At 26.8% G+C, this 21,390-nt stretch overlaps 3 protein-coding genes across 6 annotated transcripts; 2 read left to right on the top strand and 1 right to left on the bottom strand.

Annotated features, from left to right (window-relative positions):
* The first annotated feature begins 4,793 nt into the window (after positions 1-4,793).
* Positions 4,794-8,795, top strand: LOC123262756. Its single transcript, XM_044725153.1, has 4 exons — positions 4,794-4,910; positions 5,427-5,868; positions 8,310-8,559; positions 8,634-8,795. The coding sequence occupies exons 1-4, from the start codon at positions 4,891-4,893 to the stop codon at positions 8,705-8,707; spliced, it is 786 nt and encodes a 261-aa protein (XP_044581088.1). The 5' UTR covers positions 4,794-4,890; the 3' UTR covers positions 8,708-8,795.
* Positions 8,796-8,857: 62 nt separating this feature from the next.
* LOC123262755 (mitochondrial 2-oxodicarboxylate carrier) lies at positions 8,858-11,535 on the bottom strand. 2 transcript variants are annotated; one of them, XM_044725152.1, is made up of 7 exons: positions 11,380-11,534; positions 11,108-11,284; positions 10,719-10,825; positions 10,593-10,655; positions 10,207-10,506; positions 9,056-9,201; positions 8,858-8,978 (listed from the first exon to the last, which is right to left on the bottom strand). In XM_044725152.1, the coding sequence occupies exons 2-7, from the start codon at positions 11,274-11,276 to the stop codon at positions 8,858-8,860; spliced, it is 906 nt and encodes a 301-aa protein (XP_044581087.1). In that variant the 5' UTR covers positions 11,277-11,284; positions 11,380-11,534. The 2 variants fall into 2 exon arrangements, with proteins under 2 accessions (XP_044581087.1, XP_044581086.1); XM_044725151.1 differs by having other exon boundaries at positions 11,108-11,535.
* A 2,063-nt stretch (positions 11,536-13,598) lies between these two features.
* On the top strand, positions 13,599-19,756 carry LOC123262754 (ectonucleoside triphosphate diphosphohydrolase 5). 3 transcript variants are annotated; one of them, XM_044725148.1, is made up of 5 exons: positions 13,599-13,738; positions 13,927-13,982; positions 15,928-17,109; positions 18,071-18,247; positions 19,526-19,756. In XM_044725148.1, the coding sequence occupies exons 2-5, from the start codon at positions 13,962-13,964 to the stop codon at positions 19,601-19,603; spliced, it is 1,458 nt and encodes a 485-aa protein (XP_044581083.1). In that variant the 5' UTR covers positions 13,599-13,738; positions 13,927-13,961; the 3' UTR covers positions 19,604-19,756. The 3 variants fall into 3 exon arrangements, with proteins under 3 accessions (XP_044581083.1, XP_044581084.1, XP_044581085.1); XM_044725149.1 differs by lacking the exon at positions 13,599-13,738 and having other exon boundaries at positions 13,745-13,982; XM_044725150.1 differs by lacking the exons at positions 13,599-13,738; positions 13,927-13,982 and adding an exon at positions 14,358-14,459.
* Positions 19,757-21,390: the final 1,634 nt, after the last annotated feature.

The raw sequence follows: 21,390 nt of genomic DNA, 5'->3' as shown, positions 1-21,390 counted from the left end.
TAAACTATACTTTTTACATAAATATATAAAATGGACATAAAAACTCACCGAAATGTTATTTAACACATCAATTTTATTCCCTCGGGTCGGCTGCTTTTTATTTCATTTTCATTTTTATATATATATATGTTTATCTCATGATAAATCGACTAATTTTATTTAGTTTTTTGTTTCCCAATAAATACGTCTGCACCTGCTGACTATTTTTAGGGGACGCGCCATCTTACCCAACTTGTAACACGAGAAACACCTAAGATTGCTATCACCGTTGAAATTTTTTAATTTACCTTACACAGAAAAAAATTAACTTTAATCGAGTAAAATTTACTCAAACCAAGAAAAATTTCTTAGTTTTAGCATTCTTCTGCTTCCCTGGTTAAGAATACTGATTGAAAAGAATTGAGAAGCAGTTATTTCATGCCCTTGATTCAGAAAGATGATTTGAAATGATTACCTTCATGTTAATTGTATGTCAACGTTCTAATTAGCAAATTGTCTAACTCCATTTTAGAGCATCTTCCATTTGTACGAAAAAACAATTAATTCAGAATTTATTATCACTTTAAAAAAACCATTAAATATCATTAATATCTAATAGAGGTATAATATTTTGGTTTGGATCATTCAAATAATTTATAATTGGACTATTGCTACATCAAAATGTTGAAAATCACCGTCTAAAAAATAATGAGTTAGACCAATTGCTAATTAGACCGTCGATATCTGCTAGAAATTTGAATAGCGCGCCTTAATTTTAACCAATAATGAAATATGGACCGTTTTTTTCAAGTTTTGACCTATAAATAGGGTTAAAGTACCGTTTTTGACCACCTTAGCACCGTTTTTGGCAAGTTAACATTTGAATTAATTTATAAAAAATTATAATATTATAACCATATTTTTGTTGAGTTTTAAAAAATTTATATCCAAACAAATTGAGTTTGTGATGGTTTATTAATATAAATCCATTTCTATCGTTTATTTGAACAATAAATGGCCATAAACGGTACAGTGGCCACAAACGGTACTTCTACCCTGACTTCAAGACTTTCATGTATTTTAATTTAAATGATATAATATTCAAATCAGATGCTTTTAAATTAGATTTCTTAATCAGGGATTCTTCAAAATTATTTCCATGATTCAAATTAATTTTTTTTTGCGTACATTTTGTATTACTAGCCTCTTGTTAATTTTCAGAGACTCCAGCGATATAAAATAGACTCCGGATCTAAAATCTAAAAAAAGCCCAAAGGTTAACTCTCAACTCTTCCCTTGAGAAAGATAAATGAGGTTAGGGCCGACAATTTGTCGATTGATCGGTACTCGGACAATAAGATCAAGACAAAGACGCCGCCTGGTGGTTTTTTAAAATCTCTATATAATAATTTCTGATCTTCCCACAGATGGAATTACTAGGACTCAATGGATCCGTGGATTTAAAAACCCATTCCGGAATAAATATAAAATATATATCTTGAAAGAAAGGTTAATATATATTATAGTTGGTTATAATTTAAAACGATGAAAGATGAAGAGAAGAGGATTATATTCTAGGATTATGGAAAAAATAAAAGATCCAATGTAATAATATAATGATCGGAAAATATATACAGACGCTTACGAGTTATAATGATAATGATGATGCAAGTACGTGACGAATTGCGTGATGCAGGCAGTCTCATTAGCAGGCAATATTTTATAAAATTAAATTGGTTTGGCTGATGTGTTGTTATATGTATATTATTATGTATAATAGATAATTTATTATGATGATCGAATTCATTTTTTTTATATTAAATTGCTATTTTTTTCAGGATAATTCGGATGTATGTTGGAACAAGCGTTGATGCACCGCCGCAAAATTGGGCTACGTAACCTCCAATTTTAATACCCAATAAATAATTCAAAATTATTCATAACTGTCATCATGATCAAATTTCCATCAACAATTCCGGCTTCAGCCTTTAAAACTTTCAAACCAACGTAAACATCAGAGTAGCAGATGCTCTAATTAATGCAACCGTCCAAATGGAAACCACCAGAAGAATCAATTAGTCTCTAGACATACATATAAATTCCTGGAGTTAATCCACTTCCGGAAGCTTGGGCCCAGTTAATTCTGGTTCTGGTTCTCCAGAACATAATAATTAACAAAAACTCTGGCAACAAAGTTTCTCGGAAACAATCCAACAAAAGAGTCCAAAAATAAAAGTTTTAGCGTGACGATGGCGGTCCTAAAGAAAACGATCTAACCTTACTTAACTACATAACTACATCTTTCTCGTGGAGTCCAGCGAGGCAACACATATCGCCAAAGTATAGTACGAGCCCGGGGGGAGCTCTTGTCTTTGTTTCTTCTTTGGTAATCTTAAACTCTTCTCTCTCCTTGCTCATCATCCATTATCTTATATTCCTCCTCCAGTATTTCTCTTCATTTCGTGGCTCATCTTCTGATGTCCCGGTATCCTTAGCCACATATATATACATATATATAGAAGATATACCCAGGGTCGTTTAGTGTATAGCTGGGCTCATTCCAAACACCGCACGCACCGCCCCAGCAACAACGTTATACAAGATGATGCTATCCGCCGGCTAGCGGCTTGGAAAAAAAGGCGGCCCTAAAAGAACTCGATATTTTTTATGCTCCGACAGCAACTTGGGTGGTCCAAAATGGCCGACCAATGATATAATATAGTGCTCCGTATAACAGTTGAGCCTTACCAGGTATGAATACACATATATATATAGCAACAAGTGGTCAAAGAGTTGACCCTGGATCGCCATTTGTAATCCAAATGGCCCAAGTCATTTTGGGTTGGACCCTTAGCCTCCAAAATATTTATATTCCTTGATTTGATCAGCCTTAAGGATCAATTTTTGGTTGATATGTCAGTTGCTGACAATTATTCCAGCCTTGCATAAGATCTGGTGTAAATTATTATGTATTGGCTGTTAATTTATTTATTATTATGTAGGTGATTCTTTAATAAGGCAAGCTTCAAGATCAATACTCTCTAAATCATGTCGTTGATTATTATACGGACAATCAATTTCCTTGGATACCTTACCAGGTATGAATACACATATCGACGATCTAATTAGCAATTGGTCTAACTCCTTAATTTTTAGAGGGTGATTTTTTAACATTTTGATGTAGTAATAGTCCAATTATAAATTATTTAAATGATCCTAAACCAAAACACTATACTTCTATTTAATATTAAATGGTTTTTTAAAGTGATAATAAATTTCGAACTAATTATATTTTCGTACAAATGCAAGATTCTCTAAAATGGAGTTAGACAATTTGCTAATTAGAACGCCTTGTTTAAAAATATTCATAGAAAAAAATTAAAAAAATTCGCTCTATGCAAATTATATATCTATAGATATATACTTAGAAATTGAAATCAATTGGAATTATTGAAAAAAAATTCGAATCTCATGATAGTGAATTTTTTTCAATGAATATTTTTAAACAGGACGTCGATATATATAGCAACAAGTGGTCAAAGAGTTGACCCTGGATCGCCATCTGTAATCCAAATGGCCCAAGTCATTTTGGGTTGGACCCTTAGCCTCCAAAATATTTATACTCCTTGATTTGATCAGCCTTAAGGATCAATTTTTGGTTGATATGTCAGTTGCTGACAATTATCCCAGTCTTGCATAAGATCTGCCGTAAATTATTATGTATTGGCTGTTAATTTAATTTATTATTATGCAAGTGATTCTTCAATAAGGCAAGCTTCAAGATCAATACTCTATAAATCATATCGTTGATTATTATACGGACAATAAATTTCCTCGGATATCGCAATGCTTATCATATCATATCATGGTTGAGCAGTCTTGAGTCTTATTATTACAATGCTCTGTATTATAACCACAGCACGTGATGGATTAGACATGGCTATCAACTATCATATCAGCTATCAGCTATTAAGGCTAAAAAAATATAATAATCTTATAAACTGTCAGTATGCTTTTAACTGGAGCGAGTTTGGACGTTGGTGGATTTGTTTAACAAAACATAAATTCATTCTTTATCGGTTTAAATTAATTTATAGATTATTTTAGTCGTGTTTTGTAACTGTTGATGTAATTGATGGTTATTTTTAGGTAACCTTTTTTTATTTAACGCTTTGTCACCTGGTGTTTATTGTTATGGACGCAATAACACGTTATGAGACTCTGTAACACGTGTCACTCCAATATTGGATCTCTCCAGACACTGAGGTGTCTTGTCGGGAACAATAGATGTCACGATCTATGATATTTTTTCGGGTTTTCCATTTTTTTCCCCGAGATAATGGCCCAACATGTGCGCTAAACGACTTTAGTTTTCCGTGACCGCATGTGGAAGATATTTCTGCTATTGCGGTTTTTGCTAGATTCTTTCCTACTTTAAAACGCTGCTAAAATATTTCATTTTTCTCCACCCTTCATATTTTATCCGCCAGCAGTGACATTTATTATTTTTTACATGTCAGAATATTTATTAAAGTTTTTTTTTTATTTCAAAGTATTTAGTTTGTTAATTACTCACCTCAGAAATTATTTCTTCTTAGAAAATGTAAGCTTGCCGGATAACTCTGACACTTTTGATGGAGACGCTGAAATTCGACTGCTCAGCGCCATCTTTAGCGGGAGAATGAGGACTGAAGTTACTTTTTGGTTGAAATTCTGCAGTATCGAATGCTGTCAAGTTGTCGGTAAGTAAAAATTTTAATTGTCGATATTTAAAATTGGAAATCTTTTTTATCTTATTTTTCTCTTGTAAAAAAAAATATGGCGAATGTTTACATTTTGTGCTCGCGTGTTTACAACGATCTGTTTAATAAATAAAAGAAAATTAGTGAATTAAATATTATTAAATAAAAAATGGACAAACAAAAACACAGGTTAGTTAATTTTATACAATTATTTTTAATTAAAATAAATTTAGAAGGTATTTTATAATTTTTTTTTTAACAAATAAATTGTTGCAAAAAAAATTGACATTTAGAAATTTTAAAAAATATTTTTTAGTTCTAATTTATTAAGTGAAAAAAAATTTTATGACATTGAAGTTAGCAGTCACTAGTGAATTTTTTAACTTTTTTTTTAATAAAAAAATTTGTTCCAAAAAATTATTTTTAAAAAATTGCACTTTTATTTTTCAAACTTTCTACATGTCAATTTTTTTTATCATAATTTATTTGTTAAAAAAAAATTCTAAAAATAATTAAATATCTGCTTAATTTATCATCACAAAAATTAAAAACGTCAGTTCATTTTATTAAAATTAATTTTTAATATTAATAAAGTCAGCTGACATTTTTTATTTTAATTTTTTTTTTTTTTTTTTAATAATAAATATTATTAAATGTCGGCTAAATTAATTTTCAATTTTAATTTAAAAATAATTAAAAAAACAGGGACAGCCGTCGGAAAAAAGATAAAATAAACCACAAAAATAAAAAACGCACCTCCAAACCCGCAGAACCCGAGCCGTCACCAGCTAAACCTTACCTACTCCGTAATTTCGATCGCACTGGAGTTTCTTCCGACGAAGATGAGTTTGACGACGATTTCTTCGGGTTTGACTACGTCAAAAAAGCCGCGCTAGTTCAACCGTCATCAAGTTTCGCGGATCTGATCGACCAGGACGAGAGTACGCCGAAACCGAGCAATGACTTCAGCTACTTGGCCAACACCACGCTGACCAGCGGGTATTTTCAGTTCAAGTCGGAAAAAAACTGGCTCGTCGACACGTCCAAATTTAGCGATCTCCTGGCTATTGATGTTGAAAATTTGTCCGTTGTTTTCAACTGCATTCCGTTCAATCAAACTGTTGAAGTTGATGATAAATATTTTACTGTAAGTTTTTTTTTTTATCAATTATTTATCTATCTATATATATATATATATATTAGGGTGGCGCAAAAAAACCGACTATTTTTTTTTTTTTAGTCTCGAGTGAAAAAATGTTAGTTTTTGATGTTTTGAGAGCTCTCTCCAAAGGACAGCTTAAAAAAAATTTTTTAAGATGTCGCTCTAAATTTTTTTAAATTTCAAAAATCGTCAAAACTCGAATTTTTTTTTTTTAATTTTTTTTCTCGGTACGGTATAATTTTTTAGACTAAAAAAAAAATAAGTTTCTGAAAATTTCAGTTCAAAATTTGAATTTTGAAAGGTCGCTCATAATTTTTTTTCAATTTATTAGTGCATTAGTTTAGATTTTTTCGAGCGACCTTTTACTATTCAAATTAAAATTCCATGCATTTTTTTTTTATTTAGTACAATAATCGATAAAAATACATCACGAGATGAACTAAAAATCAAGCACGCCATAGAAAATATAATTTTTTTTTAATTTAATAATTTTATTTAATCAACTGCCAGGCGTGGGTTCGAATCCCAAGCTGGTCTTAGAAACCAGCTTGGTTGAGATTTGACCTTGCCGCGTAGGTTAAGATTTTTTCAAATCAAAAAGATCTCAACGTACCACTCCCAACACTTAAAGTCGGCGATATGACTAATTAAAGAAAAAAAAAAAAAATTATGAGCGACCTTTCAAAATTTAAATTTTGAACTGAAACTTTCAGAAACTTATTTTTTTTTTGGTCTATAAAATTATACCGTAATGAGAAAAAAAATTTAAAAAAAAAAATTCAACTTTTGACGATTTTTGAAATTTTAAAAAATTTGGAGTGACCTCTTAAAATTTTTTTTTAAGCTGACCTTTGGTGAGGGCTCTGAAAACATCAAAAACTAACATTTTTTCACTCGAGACTTAAAAAAAAAAATAGTCGGTTTTTTTTGCGCCACTCTAATATATATATATATAAATGAATCCCTATTTCCCTTGGTTATGCCATCACGCATTAACGGCTGGACCGATTTCACTAATTCTTTTTTTGATGAGTTTGTTATTATCAGGAGAAGGTTCTTATGAAAGAAAAAATTAAAAAAATTGCACGGGAAATTAGAAAATTTAAGAATACTCAACCACCGTATAAAATGTACTCTCTAAACATGAATTAGTGAAAATTCATTTGGAAATAGTGAATATTCACTTATTCAAGTGAATTTTCAGTAATTCATGTTTAGAGAGTATATCTATATTTATAAAAATGAATTGCTGGACCGATTTTGATAATTTTCCTTTGTACGTTATAGTTAAAAGATGGCTTATAAAAAAAAAAAAAAAAAAAAAACATTTGAAAAAAAATCGTAAATATTAAAAAATAGAAAAATTAAAAATTAAAGTGCAGCCAACATGTAATCGGGAGGTTCTGGGTTTAAATCCCAGTTCGAGTTATCTGAATTTTCTCACATCTTTATATATATATACATATATATTTCTTCTGTGCGTGTGTTTGTTACTGAACTCCTCCTAAACGGCTGGACCGATTTTAATGAAATTTTAATGAAATTTTTTGTGTGTCTTCCGGTGGATTCCAGAATAGTTCAGATTCACAATTCAGTCCACGGGAAAATGTTTATTTAATAGATTTTTTATTTATAAATTTTTGTTGACCTTGAGTACCCACATGCACTTTTCATATATTTTATAAATATCATATATATAAGATATATGAAAAAATTCATGTGGGTACTCAAATGAAAGCTCTCGATGAGTATAAAATCAGAATGGGCTTATATTTATTAAAATGTTAATTATTGAGGAATGCCCATTGCATATTGTTAACTAATGATGTTTTAACTATACAAGCTCATTCCTAAAATTTCTAAATTTAAGACGTATGTACAGGACAACGTCTGTCGGGTCCGCTAATCAGCTATATAAATTAATTTATTTTGATGGCTCTGGGGGAGCTTACACTGATGAAAAAGTAACTTGACTGTTGAGCCAAAATTTTCAACCAAGAATACCATTTAGAAGAGAATGATACTGAAGTTAACTGACAATTGTCATTTTTTTGAGTCTTTTTAACAAATCTATAACAATAAAAAAATGCTTCTAAAAAGTTTCACCGAGAATTTTTTTAATTTTCACCCGTGGTATTTTTTAATTAAATTTTTTTCATAATAATTTCATTGCTGAAAAATTCTAAATAAATTTCTAATGTCTGTCAACTGTCAGTGTCATATCAAGAAAATAAATTCTTGAGACAAGAAAAATTTACTTAAATCAAGAATAATTTCTTGACTCAAGAAAATCATTTTCTTTAAAATGGTATTCTTGGTTCAAGATTTTGGCTCAAGAGTCAAGTTAATTTTTTTATCAGTGTAGGTTCCAGAGTCAAATACAATTTTTTATCTATCTATCTATCTACTGTACATTTTTTTTTTAGGAAGATCAGCTGACATTATTTAACACAGCAGCAGAAGAAGCAAAAAAAATTTACGAGGAAGAATTACGAAATAAAGAACTTCAGCTGAAATTATCTGACTCTAATAATCATAAGTTAAGAGAAATGTCACCAAAACTGGAGTCTATTGACGACGATGTTGTTGAAGAAGATTTGGAGTTTTTATTGTCGTTAAAGGAACCTGTCAAAACTTCTTCTATTACTTCTGTAGTTGCTCCCAAGTATACTGAAGGTATTTATTAATAAAATTATTTTAATAACATTAATAATAATTAAATTTTGAATTATAATTTTTTTTTTTTCCAGAACCAAAAGTAACTACCGCACCAACAAAATCAATAGATCTTGAAAAATGGTTGGACTCAGTTCTAGATATTTAAAAAAAATATTTTTAAAAAGCAGTGTAAATAATTACCTACAATACATTCGTACAAACAATAAAACATTAAATTTATTTATGTACAGAGATCACTAGTGAGGTAAGAATTATTTATAGTTTAGTTTTTAAAACTTTAAAAATAAAAACTTGATCAGCTTTTGAGTTTTTCCGTCAAGAAGGAATGCATGTACTCGTAAACTATGAGCATTATGGCTCCTCCAGGTCCCAGTCTTAGTATTTTAGGTACCAGTCCTTTGTACAGTGCTGCAAATCTGGATATTTTATTCAAAATGAGTATTAAATGGCAATTAATAAATTATTATAATTATTAGTACTAGTATTGTAGTACCCTTCTTGTTGATAAACAATTCTCAAGGTTTTAAAAGTTCCTTTATACGCGATTTTATTTTGAGGACCTTGAATTCGGCTTTTGGCGACGTCGAACGGAATATTCATACAAGATGCTAATGTGCCAGCTGTGAAACCTAATCCTACCTAAAAATGATTAATTGTCCATTAATAATTGATTATTAAATTATTATATATTAGGGTGTGCCAAAATGTAACTTCCGTGATGGACCTTTTAAAATTGGAATTTTGAGTTCCGCTTTTAACAGGAGCTGTGTTTGGGTATTTCCTGAAATATTTTGAGCGTAAGGAATTTATTTGATTCTGATAGAATTTTTTACACAAGCTTGATTTAGATACTTCTGGCGAAATTTTGAAATTTTAGCGAAAATGCCCAAACAAAGCTCCTTTAAAAAATTCTATGAGAATAAAATAAATTCCTTACTCTGAAAATATGTCAGAAAATGCCCAAACACAACTCCTATTAATAGCGGAACTCAAAATTACAATTTTAAGAGGTCCATCACTGAAGTTACATTTTGGCACACGCTAGGGGACGGACGGGCAAGACGGAGAGGGCGGGTAAAATGAATAATCGTTTTAAATCGCTGGTCGGTCGATAGAAACATTTTAGACAGCAATCTATCAATCTATTATGTAACTACACTTACCGTTATCGATAAAGCATTGGTTTTGCATACTTGTGGGAATTTTTTTTTATAAATATTGAAATTTAGGAAAAAAAATAAAATTTTAAATCGTAAGTATACAGTACTTAGTTTAATGTTGTTAAGGACGATGCAGATTTGATTTTTTTTCTTCATATTCAGGACGCGGTTGATATTTTTGCGACGATTGTTTTGATTGAAATGTATTTTCCAATCAGTATTCGTTTTACGCGACCTGAGTATTCATTTTGCCCGCCCTGGTAGGGCAAAACGGATAATGTTGACTTTTTTTTAATTTCGAAGAAGAATTTCTTTGTTATTATTTTTATTTTACTTTAATTATAAACTTCAATTACCCAAAAAATTATTAGCCAAAGTTAAGAATGGATATGATTGTAATATATATTTGTTATTTCATTTTCAAATTAACATATCCGTTTTGCCCGTCCTTCCCCTATTATATATAAATTTATTAGCATACTACCTTTGTGAGGAACTCAATCCAAGGATCTTCATTAACAGGAATATACCCTTTAGCCGAGTGATAGAACCCGAAGTAGCAACAATTAAAAATCCCATTTCGTAGCGCTGTAGCAGAGAGTCCGCGGTTAAGTCCCGTCAGACCCAGACCGCTCTCCTGGACTATTTTTCTAGTGACCGCTAAGGTACTGGGACAGAGCTTCATTTGAGAGCGGTTTGACTGCAAGTGGACTTTTACCACCTCGAATGGATTTACTACTAAGCCTTCTGTTATTCCAGCACAAAAACCCGCTAATGCTAGAATCTGGATTTATTATTATTAAAATTCAGATTTTTTAATAATAATTTAAATTTAAAAATGATAAAAATAATTTTATAAAAATACTTTACCACAGGAATTGGTAAATCCGAACCTGAAGTAAATAATTGTTTGTACTGTTCAAAGGTAAAAAACTGAAATCAAAAATTTATTAATTAATTAATTTGAAAAAAATTTTTTTGTAATTTAATATTTACTTTTAAAGCTCTTTTAGGAGTTTCGGCAATAATTGGTGGTAAAATTCCCTTCCAAAATGCACCTAGACCTTCATTGTGATACATTTTTTTCATACAATCACGGATACCTTCAAAAAAAAATTAATCTAGCAGATATTTATTAATTTAAAGAATTTTTTTAACAAATAAATTACGGCAAAAAAATTTTAATCCAATTTTATAAAAATAATTTTTTTTAACAAATTTTATGTTAAAAAAATTTTTTTAAATTATCAAGTGACTGCTGACTTAAATCTCATATGGCTTCAAAGAAGAAATAAAAGTTAAATAAATCCAAAAAAAATTTTTTTTTAATTAAAATTAAAAATTAATTTATAAAAAATTTCTGAAGAAATTTGATTAAAATATACCTGTATAGTACAAAGGATTAACTTCAGCAGTCTTAACTTGCAATTGCAACCGCGTTTTAATAATATCCATCGGATGCATCGCACAAACTTCAACAAAGCCAGCTGATCCACCAGCTCCGATTTGAATCACAGCTTGTTTTATTAAACCCATCGGCTTTTCTTCGCCCATTTTTACAACTAATATTTATTAGAAAAATATTAAATTATCTAAGTGTAAAAAAGTATGGAAAAATTGAAGTTAATGCTAGAGCATATATAATATCTAAACTTACGATCGCGACATACTGTAAAACGCACGAGATATTTTAGTAACAAAAAAAACGTTCAAGTCCGACCTTCTAAAAGAGATTTACTCCTTCCCGTCTAATTTTCGCTCGACTTATTTCAAGGCTCTGATAACAGACAAATTTACTTCGCTATTCATGTACATATATTTTGGATAATTATTCTCAAGATCAACTAATGATAAAAAATTAATAATAAATGAAAGTAATACTAATGATTTTTTTTGTTTTAAATTCATTTATTTCTTCATTTATTAATTTTATACAATTAGTTACAATTTTTACATTCTTATCACTCGACATATTTAAACATATATTGACATAATTAAAGGATTAAAATTAATCTACAAAAAGCTTCTTTATTAAAAAAACTTATTATAAATTTTTTGAAAAATTACAAGTACAATTTTTTAAAAATATTTTCTTTCAAAAATTGTAATTTATATTTCTTCATTTTTTATTTTTTTTTTTAACAAATAAATTATAAAAAATTTTTTTTTTAAATTATAAAATATATTTTAATACAACTAAAGGATTAAAATTAATCAATACCTTCTTTTATATAAAAATTGTTTTAAATTTGAAATTTTTTAAAAATATTTTCTTATAAAATTAAAATTTTTATTTCTTCATTTTTTATTTTTTTTAACAAATAAATTATTTATAAAAAATTTTAATTTAAAATTTTGCAAAATTTCTATCAGCAGTTTTTTACAATTTATTTTTTTTTTTTAAATTATAAAATATATTTTAATACAATTAAAGGATTAAGATTAATTAATATTAAATTAATTAATAGCTTCTTTTATAAAAAAAATCATATTAAATTTGAAATTTACAATTGCAATTTTTTAAAAATATTTTCTTTAAAAAATTGTAATTTTTTATTTTTTTTAACAAATAAATTATGAAAAATTTTGTAAAATTACTATTAATATTTTTTTTATAATTTATTTTTTAAAAAAATTATAAAATGTATCTTAATACAATTAAAGGATTAAAATGAATTAATAGCTTCTTTTATAAAAAAATCATTTTTAATTTTAAATTTATAATTGCAATTTTTTAAAAATATTTTCTTTAAAAAATTGTAATTTTTATTTTTTCTAACAAATAAATTATGAAAAATTTTAATTTATAATTTTGCAAAATTTCTATCAGCAGTTTTTACAATTTATTTTTTTTTTTTTAAATTATAAAAATATATTTTAATACAATTAAAGGATTAAGATTAATTAATATTAAATTAATTAATAGCTTCTTTTATAAAAAAAATCATATTAAATTTAAAATTTATAATTGCAATTTTTAAAATATTTTCTTTAAAAATTGTAATTTTATTTTTTAATAAATAAATTATGAAAAATTTTAATTTATAATTTTGCAAAATTTCTATCAGCAGTTTTTGTTCAATTTATTTTTTTTTTAAATTATAAAATATATTTTAATACAATTAAAGGATTAAGATTAATTAATATTAAATTAATTAATAGCTTTATAAAAATCATATTAAATTTGAAATTTACAATTGCAAATTTTTAAAAAATATTTTCTTTAAAAAATTGTAATTTTTATTTTTTAACAAATAAATTATGAAAAATTTTAATTTAAAATTTTGTAAAATTACTATTAATATTTTTTTTATAATTTATTTTTTAAAAAAATTATAAAATGTATCTTAATACAATTAAATGATTAAAATGAATTAATAGCTTCTTTTATAAAAAAATCATTTTTAATTTTAAATTTATAATTGCAATTTTTTAAAAATATTTTCTTTAAAAAATTGTAATTTTTATTTTTTCTAACAAATAAATTATGAAAAATTTTAATTTAAAATTTTGCAAAATTGCTAATAATAATTTTTTTTAATACAATTAAAGGATTAAAATGAATTAATAGCTTCTTAAATAAAAAAAATGATTTTAAATTTGAAATGTTTCAAAAATATTCTTTTAATTTTTTTTTAATTTAATAATTTACAACACTTTTTATTTCTTAATTTTATTTAACAAATAAATGATTTATAAATAAAATAAAAATAAATTTTCTACAAGTTCATTGCATCAGTAATAATAAAAATATAAAATTAATAAATAAGGAAGATATTTATTATTTCTTCTATGAATCTTAAAATAAATTACAACTTATCTAAGAACTTTAAACTTTTATCTGGCTGGTGGTAACTGATGAATTGATGCATTGTCATCATATCATGACACGAGCTCCCTACCATTAGCTAACCAAACACTAGTCCAAGTTCATGTACAGTAACAGTATACAATAACAAGTACAAACTGTCTGTAGTTGTGTAGTTGTCAAGTCTCAAGTCAACAACTACCACTAGGTACTAGTACAGATTACATTAATTTTGCTAAATAAGTAGTTCCTTGGTGCGACCTCGTGTCATCATGTCGCCATCAATCTTGATAAATATTTTATAAAAATTTTAATTTTTATTCAATACTTTATAATAAAAATAATAAAATAATTCTAGCAGATAATTGCAATAACGGGAAATTTTTAATTTGACAGTTAAACTCATCTTTTTCATTGGATTAAATTTCGCTATGGAGTTGCGTAGACGACAGGTAAATTTTATATTAATTTTTTTATTTAACAAATCATTAATAATTATTATTATAAAAAAAAAAAAAATTTTTTTAATTGTTAATTTTTAAGAAAAAAAAATTTTTTTTCAAATGAAAAAGAAGAAAAGAATTTTAATTAGTTATGTAATAAAGATTATTTATTAATTATTTAAATAAAAATTGTTTAACAATTTTAATATTCACGTGACCAAACAGACACTATAGATATGTTGACAGAAAGTTTGACGTGAAGTTAGCTTCTTTTTTAAATTAAATTAAAAAAACAACTTCAGAGCGCTCCTGCTGAGTTATTTATTTTATTTTTATTTTTTAATCAATTTAGGTTATGACGTTTAATTTTTAGTAATTTTATTTATTTATAAGAGTAAATAATGAGGAATTATTAATCAAAATTACAAAATTAATGGATTCATTTCAAGTTAAATGGTGAATTTTTTATAAATGTATTATACTCGTGTAAGTTATATAATTTTAGAGTTACTAATTATTATTTTAGGTTTGTAAGGTTGAATTTTTAGCATGATTAAGTGTTAAAAATAAATTATTAAAGATTCCACGTGTGGTAATTAAAAAAAAATTATATTTGATCATTTTTAGGATTTTTTTATGGAACTAACAGATCAGAAAAAATTAATTAAAAAATCCACTTGTTAGAATTGCAAAAAATAACAAACACAAAAAAAAAAAAAACAAAGATAAATTTTCTCAGCTTAATTTTTTTATTGAATAATAAAAAAATTATTAAGTGTCTGCTCAAATATTTAGCGTCAGAATTTTTTTCTAATATTTTTTTTGTACTTAGAAAATTTTATAAGAGTTTTGGAAGATGAATTTAATTAAAACATATAACTATATTAAATATTGTAAAATCTATATTATTAAGAGAATAAAAAAAATTTTGTATCCAGGATAGCCAAATGATAAAATTGGTTTTTTTTTAGTGTCATTGCAAAGATCTTGACTTGAATTTGTGCCTTTTCAAGGTTTCATATCATTCTCACCGTTATTCAATTAAATATAATAAGTATTTAGGCTGCATTTGAAAATACTCTAGACACATAATTAAGAAATGACCTTGTATCTTGTGAAATATTGACATTTTTAAAGATATAAGCTCATCCTTATGTTACACTCATCGAGAGCTTTCATTTGAGTACCCACATCAATTTTTCATATATTTATATATATCATATATATGTATATATCAAAAATATATCAAAAGTGCATGTGGGTATTCAAATGAAAGCTCTTGATGAGTGTAACATCAGGATGAGCTTATATCTTTAAAAATGTCAATAATTAAGAAATGACCTTGTATCTTGTAAAATATTGACATATTTAAAGATATAAGCTCATCCTGATGTTACACTCATCGAGACTTTTCATTTGAGTACCCACATCACTTTTTCATATATTTCATATATTTATATATATATCATATATATGTATACATCAAAAATACATGTGGGTATTTAAATGAAAGCTCTCGATAAACATAACATCAAGATGGGCTTATATCTTTAAAAATGTCAATAATTAAGAAATGACCTTGTATCTAGTAAACTATTGACATTTTTAAAGATATAAGCTCACCCCGACACTACACTCATCAAGACCTTTCATTTGAGTACCCACATCAATTTTTCATATATTTCATATATTTATATATATCATATATATGTATATATCAAAAATATATAAAAAATGCATGTGGGTACTCAAATGGAAGCTCTTGATAAATGTAACATCAATATAAGCTTATATCTTTAAAAACGTCAATATTTAAGAAATTACAGTGCAATTTAACAAAAGTCATTATTTAATAAACTAAAATTTTATTTATAGTTCACAAGTCACATAGTTGCTATTAAAAAAAAAAAAAAATAAATCTCAACAAAATATTAAAAAATTTAATAAATTCCAGCTGTCAAATGGAGAAACGAAGGACGTACCACCGCGCCAGAAGAAAGCAGTACCTTCCTCGTTCCTAAAAATGCGTCCAAAAAAAGTGATAATCACCCTGAGCATCCTGTTCTTCTTCTACATAGCCCTATCCTTCAACTCAGAGCCTCTGCGGTTCGGCTCATCCATGATCGACCGGCTAGCATCGTCCCTGAACCTGCACAAGCAGCAGTACGTGGTGATAATAGACGCAGGCTCAACAGGCAGCCGAGTCCTGGCCTTCACCTTCCACAACTCGATCCTGAACAACGACCTAGTTCTAGACAGCGAATTATTCGCCGAAGTGAAGCCAGGACTCAGCAGCTTCGCCGACGACCCTCAAGCGGGAGTCGAGACTCTGCGGACTCTCCTGGACAAGGCCAAAGCGGTGATTCCCGAGTCCGCTTGGGCTCACACTCCAGTGAGCATGAAGGCCACAGCAGGCTTGAGACTCCTTCCGCGGGCCAAGGCGGACAATATCATCCAAGAGTGCCGCAAGTTCTTCAGCCAGTCGGGCTTTTTTACCACCAAGAACTCCGTCTCGATAATGGAGGGCGTTGATGAGGGAATCTTCGCCTGGTTCACTGTTAATTTCCTCACTGGAAGGCTGTCCAGTTATAAGAACGACAACACCGCAGCAGTATTAGACCTGGGCGGTGGATCCACCCAGATCACCTACGCTTTGGACGAGGAAGACCTCAAAGTCCTGGACAAGCACTATTACACCATCAACGCCTTCAATCGCAATATGACGCTTTATACTTACAGTTATCTTGGGATGGGACTCATGGCTGCTAGGAAGGGAGTCCTCACTGGCTTTGGTCATCATCAGGAGGACAAGGATCAAGCACCGAAGGTTCAGGAGGCTCAGGAGGCTCAGGAGGCTCAGGAGGTTCTGGTCAGGTCCGAGTGCGTCAATCCAATCGTCTCTGCTAAGTGGAGCTACGCAGGTGTTAATTACCTCGTCAAGGGACCCGTTAATGGGACTCACAAGAAGGTCAAGGGGTGGAATGGCGCTGTCACGGAAGAAGACAGGCCTGTTGTTAGAGTCAATGAGTGTATCAAGGTTGTTAAAAATTATATTGATACCATTGATGAGAAACCTGTGGGATTGGCTAAGCATAATATTTATGCTGTGTCTTATTATTATGACAGAGCTACTGAGGTAAAAATGTTTTTTTTATTTATCTAGGATAAGGTAAAACACCCAGTTATTGACACTTGCAATTTTATTCTAATTGAAAAATAACCGATGTAGTCACAATAAGAAATAACAACTCTTCTCCCTTAAATATCTAAACTTATTTCGTGCTATCTCTTGTTTCGTCTAATTTTCTAATTTTATTTTATTATATTTTTTTTTCTCTTTGTTCTTACATGATATTATGCTATATAACTCAAACTTATTTTCTTTTTTTATTATACTTTGTTTTAATTTTTAACATGTACCCAAATTATCATGTACCGTGCGTCAAGGGAAACTATCCCTAAAACTATACGTAAAATTTATAAATAAATAATATTCTAATTGAAAAAATAAGTGTTCTCGAAAAATCAATCTTAAAATTTATAATTCAAAAATTATATTTATTAATTTATTAAAATTGATTTTTTTTTTTTTTTTAATTAAAATAAAATTGCAAGTGTCAATAACTGGGTCTTTACCTTAGATAAAAAAAAATTTTATTCAGTTATTTATTTATTCTAACGCCAATAGGAATTATACATTAGGTTTACATAAAGTAAATTTTAGTTTTAGGCGAAAAATGGAAAAAAAAATTATTGGCATTTTGTTAGAATTTTAGTAAATTAATCTTATTTAATTTTTGAAAATTATTTTAAGGATAATTTAATAAGTTAATGATTAATAAAAAAATTTTAGAAGTTTTTTTATTGAAAATAAATAAATCAATATTTCATTTTGATTTTTTTATTGAGAAAAATTGAATAAAAAAAGTTTTAAAATTTTTCTATTGAATAAAATTAAAAAAAAAAAAAATATTGTTTTTTTGAAAAAAATTATATAAAAAAGGTTTTTTTATTTTTTTATTGAAAAAAAATTGAATTATTGAAATAATTTAAATAAAAAATTATTAATTTTAATCTAATTAATTTTTTTTTTACAGGCAGGATTAATAGATCCATTTACAGGAGGTGTAATTACACTTCAATCTTTCCATAAAAAACTTGTTGAAATTTGTAATTATCCTAATACTGATCAGCCATTTATGTGCCTGGATATGACGTTTATTTATGTATTACTACATGATGCGTTTGGTCTTGATCATACTACTAAATTAAATGTAAGTAAATTAATTAAATGGAAGTAAGGTAAAAGCCCCAATAGATGATCATATACTGGTACATGATCATCTATTGGGGCTTTTATTTATTTATTTATTTATTCAATTTAAATGCCAAGGCAAGAGCCAAATGGCAAAATTATACATAGTGTGATTAAAGTACATGTAAAACTATAAACATAGTCATCATGTAAATATAAAAAAAAAAATAATAGTTTAAAAAAACTAAAAACACGCTTTTTATAGAAAACCAAACTAAAAAATAGAAAATAAATTTAAATTAAGAATAGTGTTAAAAATTTCAATAAATATAAATTAATAATAGTGTAAATAAAAAAAATGTATTTTATTTTAAAAAAAGCGTGAGGTGCATGGTGTCAATAGTTATAAATATTTTATTGACAGATATGAGTAGAGTGATTATCATTTTGATAATATCTTAAAAAGCACCCCACGCTTTTTTTAAAATAAAATACATTTTTTTTATTTACACTATTATTAATTTATATTTATTGAAATTTTTAACACTATTCTTAATTTAAATTTATTTTCTATTTTTAGTTTGGTTTTCTATAAAAGCGTGTTTTTAGTTTTTAAACTATTATTTATTTTTTACTTTTTAGTTTGGTTTATTTATAAAAGCGTGATTTTTTAGTTTTTTTAAACTATTATTTGTTGATTATCAAAAATATTCAGGCGCGCAAATTACCCACGGAGAGTTACATACTGACATACTGACATACTGACATACAAGTGAAGCTAATAATAAAGAATAATTATTTATAAATATTATAAATACGGGGAATCAGAGTTCGATTTCGGAGAGGGAGCCTGAGAAACGGCTACCAGAACCAAGGAAGGCCGCAGGCGCGCAGATTACCCACGGAGAGTTACTGACAAACTGACAAACAAACTGACATACAAGTGAAGCTAATATAAAGCGTGTAATATAAACCACCATGAAAACCACTGATGGATTTGAGCAATAAAGTTTTGTACATATCAGTTTATCTATAAATTATGTAGAGTGAATGCAGTCTTTGGTTACTATGCCTCTCTGAGTTCAAGGTCGTAGAAGAATTCAAATGCTTTGGATTTAAATGCCTCAATGCTAATTGAATTTATGACATCCAATGGTATTTCACGCCAAAGGCGTATTGATGATATTAAGAAAGAGTGTTCATATACTTTTACCTTAATAAAAGTTGAAAAATATATATCGTAAAAATATTTTTAAAATACAGAACCAAAAACTGATAAATATTATTTATGTTACAGCTTTATAAAAAATACAATGGACATGAACTAAGCTGGAGTTTAGGAGCAGCGTTCAGCCTTCTTGATAGCGATCTTTAACAATTTTTGCTATTTTATAAATTATAATTATTGTTATGAATAGAAAAAAAATGTCCAAGTCTTAGAATGCTCTTACGCCAATATCAAAGACTTAAAAAAATTATAGACAATTAATATTTTAGATAATTTTGCACATTTGCCAGTACAATTAAATCTAGATAAAATAAAAAAATCAAAATCATCTTTGATATGTATTTTAAATTTACAGACATCTGATTATTTTTTAACTTTTTAAAACTAAATAACAAATTTTTTTTTAATAAAAATTTAATATTTTGTTTTTTTAATTAAAATAAAAAAATTTTCAGGTTTCTGTTAATTTTATTGTAATTTTAAAATAATTAGTGCCTTTGTAAATAAATTTTTTTCACAATAATAATAATAAAATTTTTTATAACAATTAAATTATAATGAAAAAAATTCTAAAAATTCAACTTGTAAAAATTTTAAATCCAATTTTTTTTAAATAATTTTTTCGTTAAATAAAATTAAATTTCAGCATTAATAATAATAATAATAATAAATAAAAATTAACGTAGCACATATTTAATAATTTTAAAAACTTTATAACAAACTAATTATGGCAAAAAAAAATAAGAAAAAAAATTGACATGTAGAAATTTAATAAAAAAAAATAAAAAATTCAATTTTTTAAAAATAATTTTTTTGAACAAATCTTTTTATTAAATAAAATTAAAAAAATTGTCAAGTGACAAATTACTTTAATATCATTAATAATAAATGTCATTAGTTAGCTATCACTTGGCCAATTTATTAATTTTATTTAACAAATAAATAATTTTTAAAAAATTGCATTTTTAATTTTTTTTTCAATTTCTGTCAATTTTTTTTTTCTTACTTTTGCCAGAATTTATTTATTAACAAAAAGTTCTAAAAATTATTAAATAATATTCAACATTTAATATCTACTAAAATTAATTTTCATTAATGAAAATTAATTTAGCAGATATTTTATAATTTTAAGAATTTTTTAACAAATAAATTATGGCAAAAAAAAGTAGAAAAAAAAATTGACGTAGAAATATTTAAAAAATAAAAAATGCAATTTTTTAAAAATAATTTTTTGAAAAAAATCTATTTGTTAAAAAAAAAATCAAAAAATGGTCAAGTGACTTTAATACCATTTTTCATTAATAATAATAATAATAATAATTTTTTATTGTTAAAAATAATTTCAGCATTTGCAAATTGTCAAATAAATAAAATAAAATTACCGAGACCTTTTTTATCGATAAAAAAAAATATTATTTGTATAGTGCGCATATATTTTGAATAGACATGTGTGATATGTGATATAAATATATACTACAGAATATATATGATATATTTATTCAATTGTAAGCATAGTAACCTTTAACCGTAGGTAAAAAAATGTTTAAGAAAAATATTTCTGAGAATAAATAAAAAGGAATTTTTTCATTATTATTCTTATTATTACAAAAAAATATTATTTACAACTAAGATAAAATGACACTCTTGTAACGTTTATATTTATTCTTATATATTCAGTAAACTTAAATCTTTTCTCTCAGACACTCATATTATTTGTTAACAAACAACTTATATATAACAATTACACTCAGCTGTTTTTAAATTTTCATTATTGTCACTCACTGTCACATAAATATTTTTTGCAAACTAAAATTATCCTCCGGTAATTTATTTAATTATTTACAAAAAATGCCAATTGTGACTTGGCATTAAAAAAAATCTAACCTAAAATTTTAAAACCAGACACTAGTACAAAATAATAACAATTGTCTTTG

The sequence above is a fragment of the Cotesia glomerata genome, linkage group LG4, assembly GCF_020080835.1.
Source record: "Cotesia glomerata isolate CgM1 linkage group LG4, MPM_Cglom_v2.3, whole genome shotgun sequence".
NCBI lineage: Eukaryota > Metazoa > Arthropoda > Insecta > Hymenoptera > Braconidae > Cotesia > Cotesia glomerata.
Note: the sequence above shows the minus strand (reverse complement) of the source record. Positions and strands in the feature narration are given on the sequence as shown.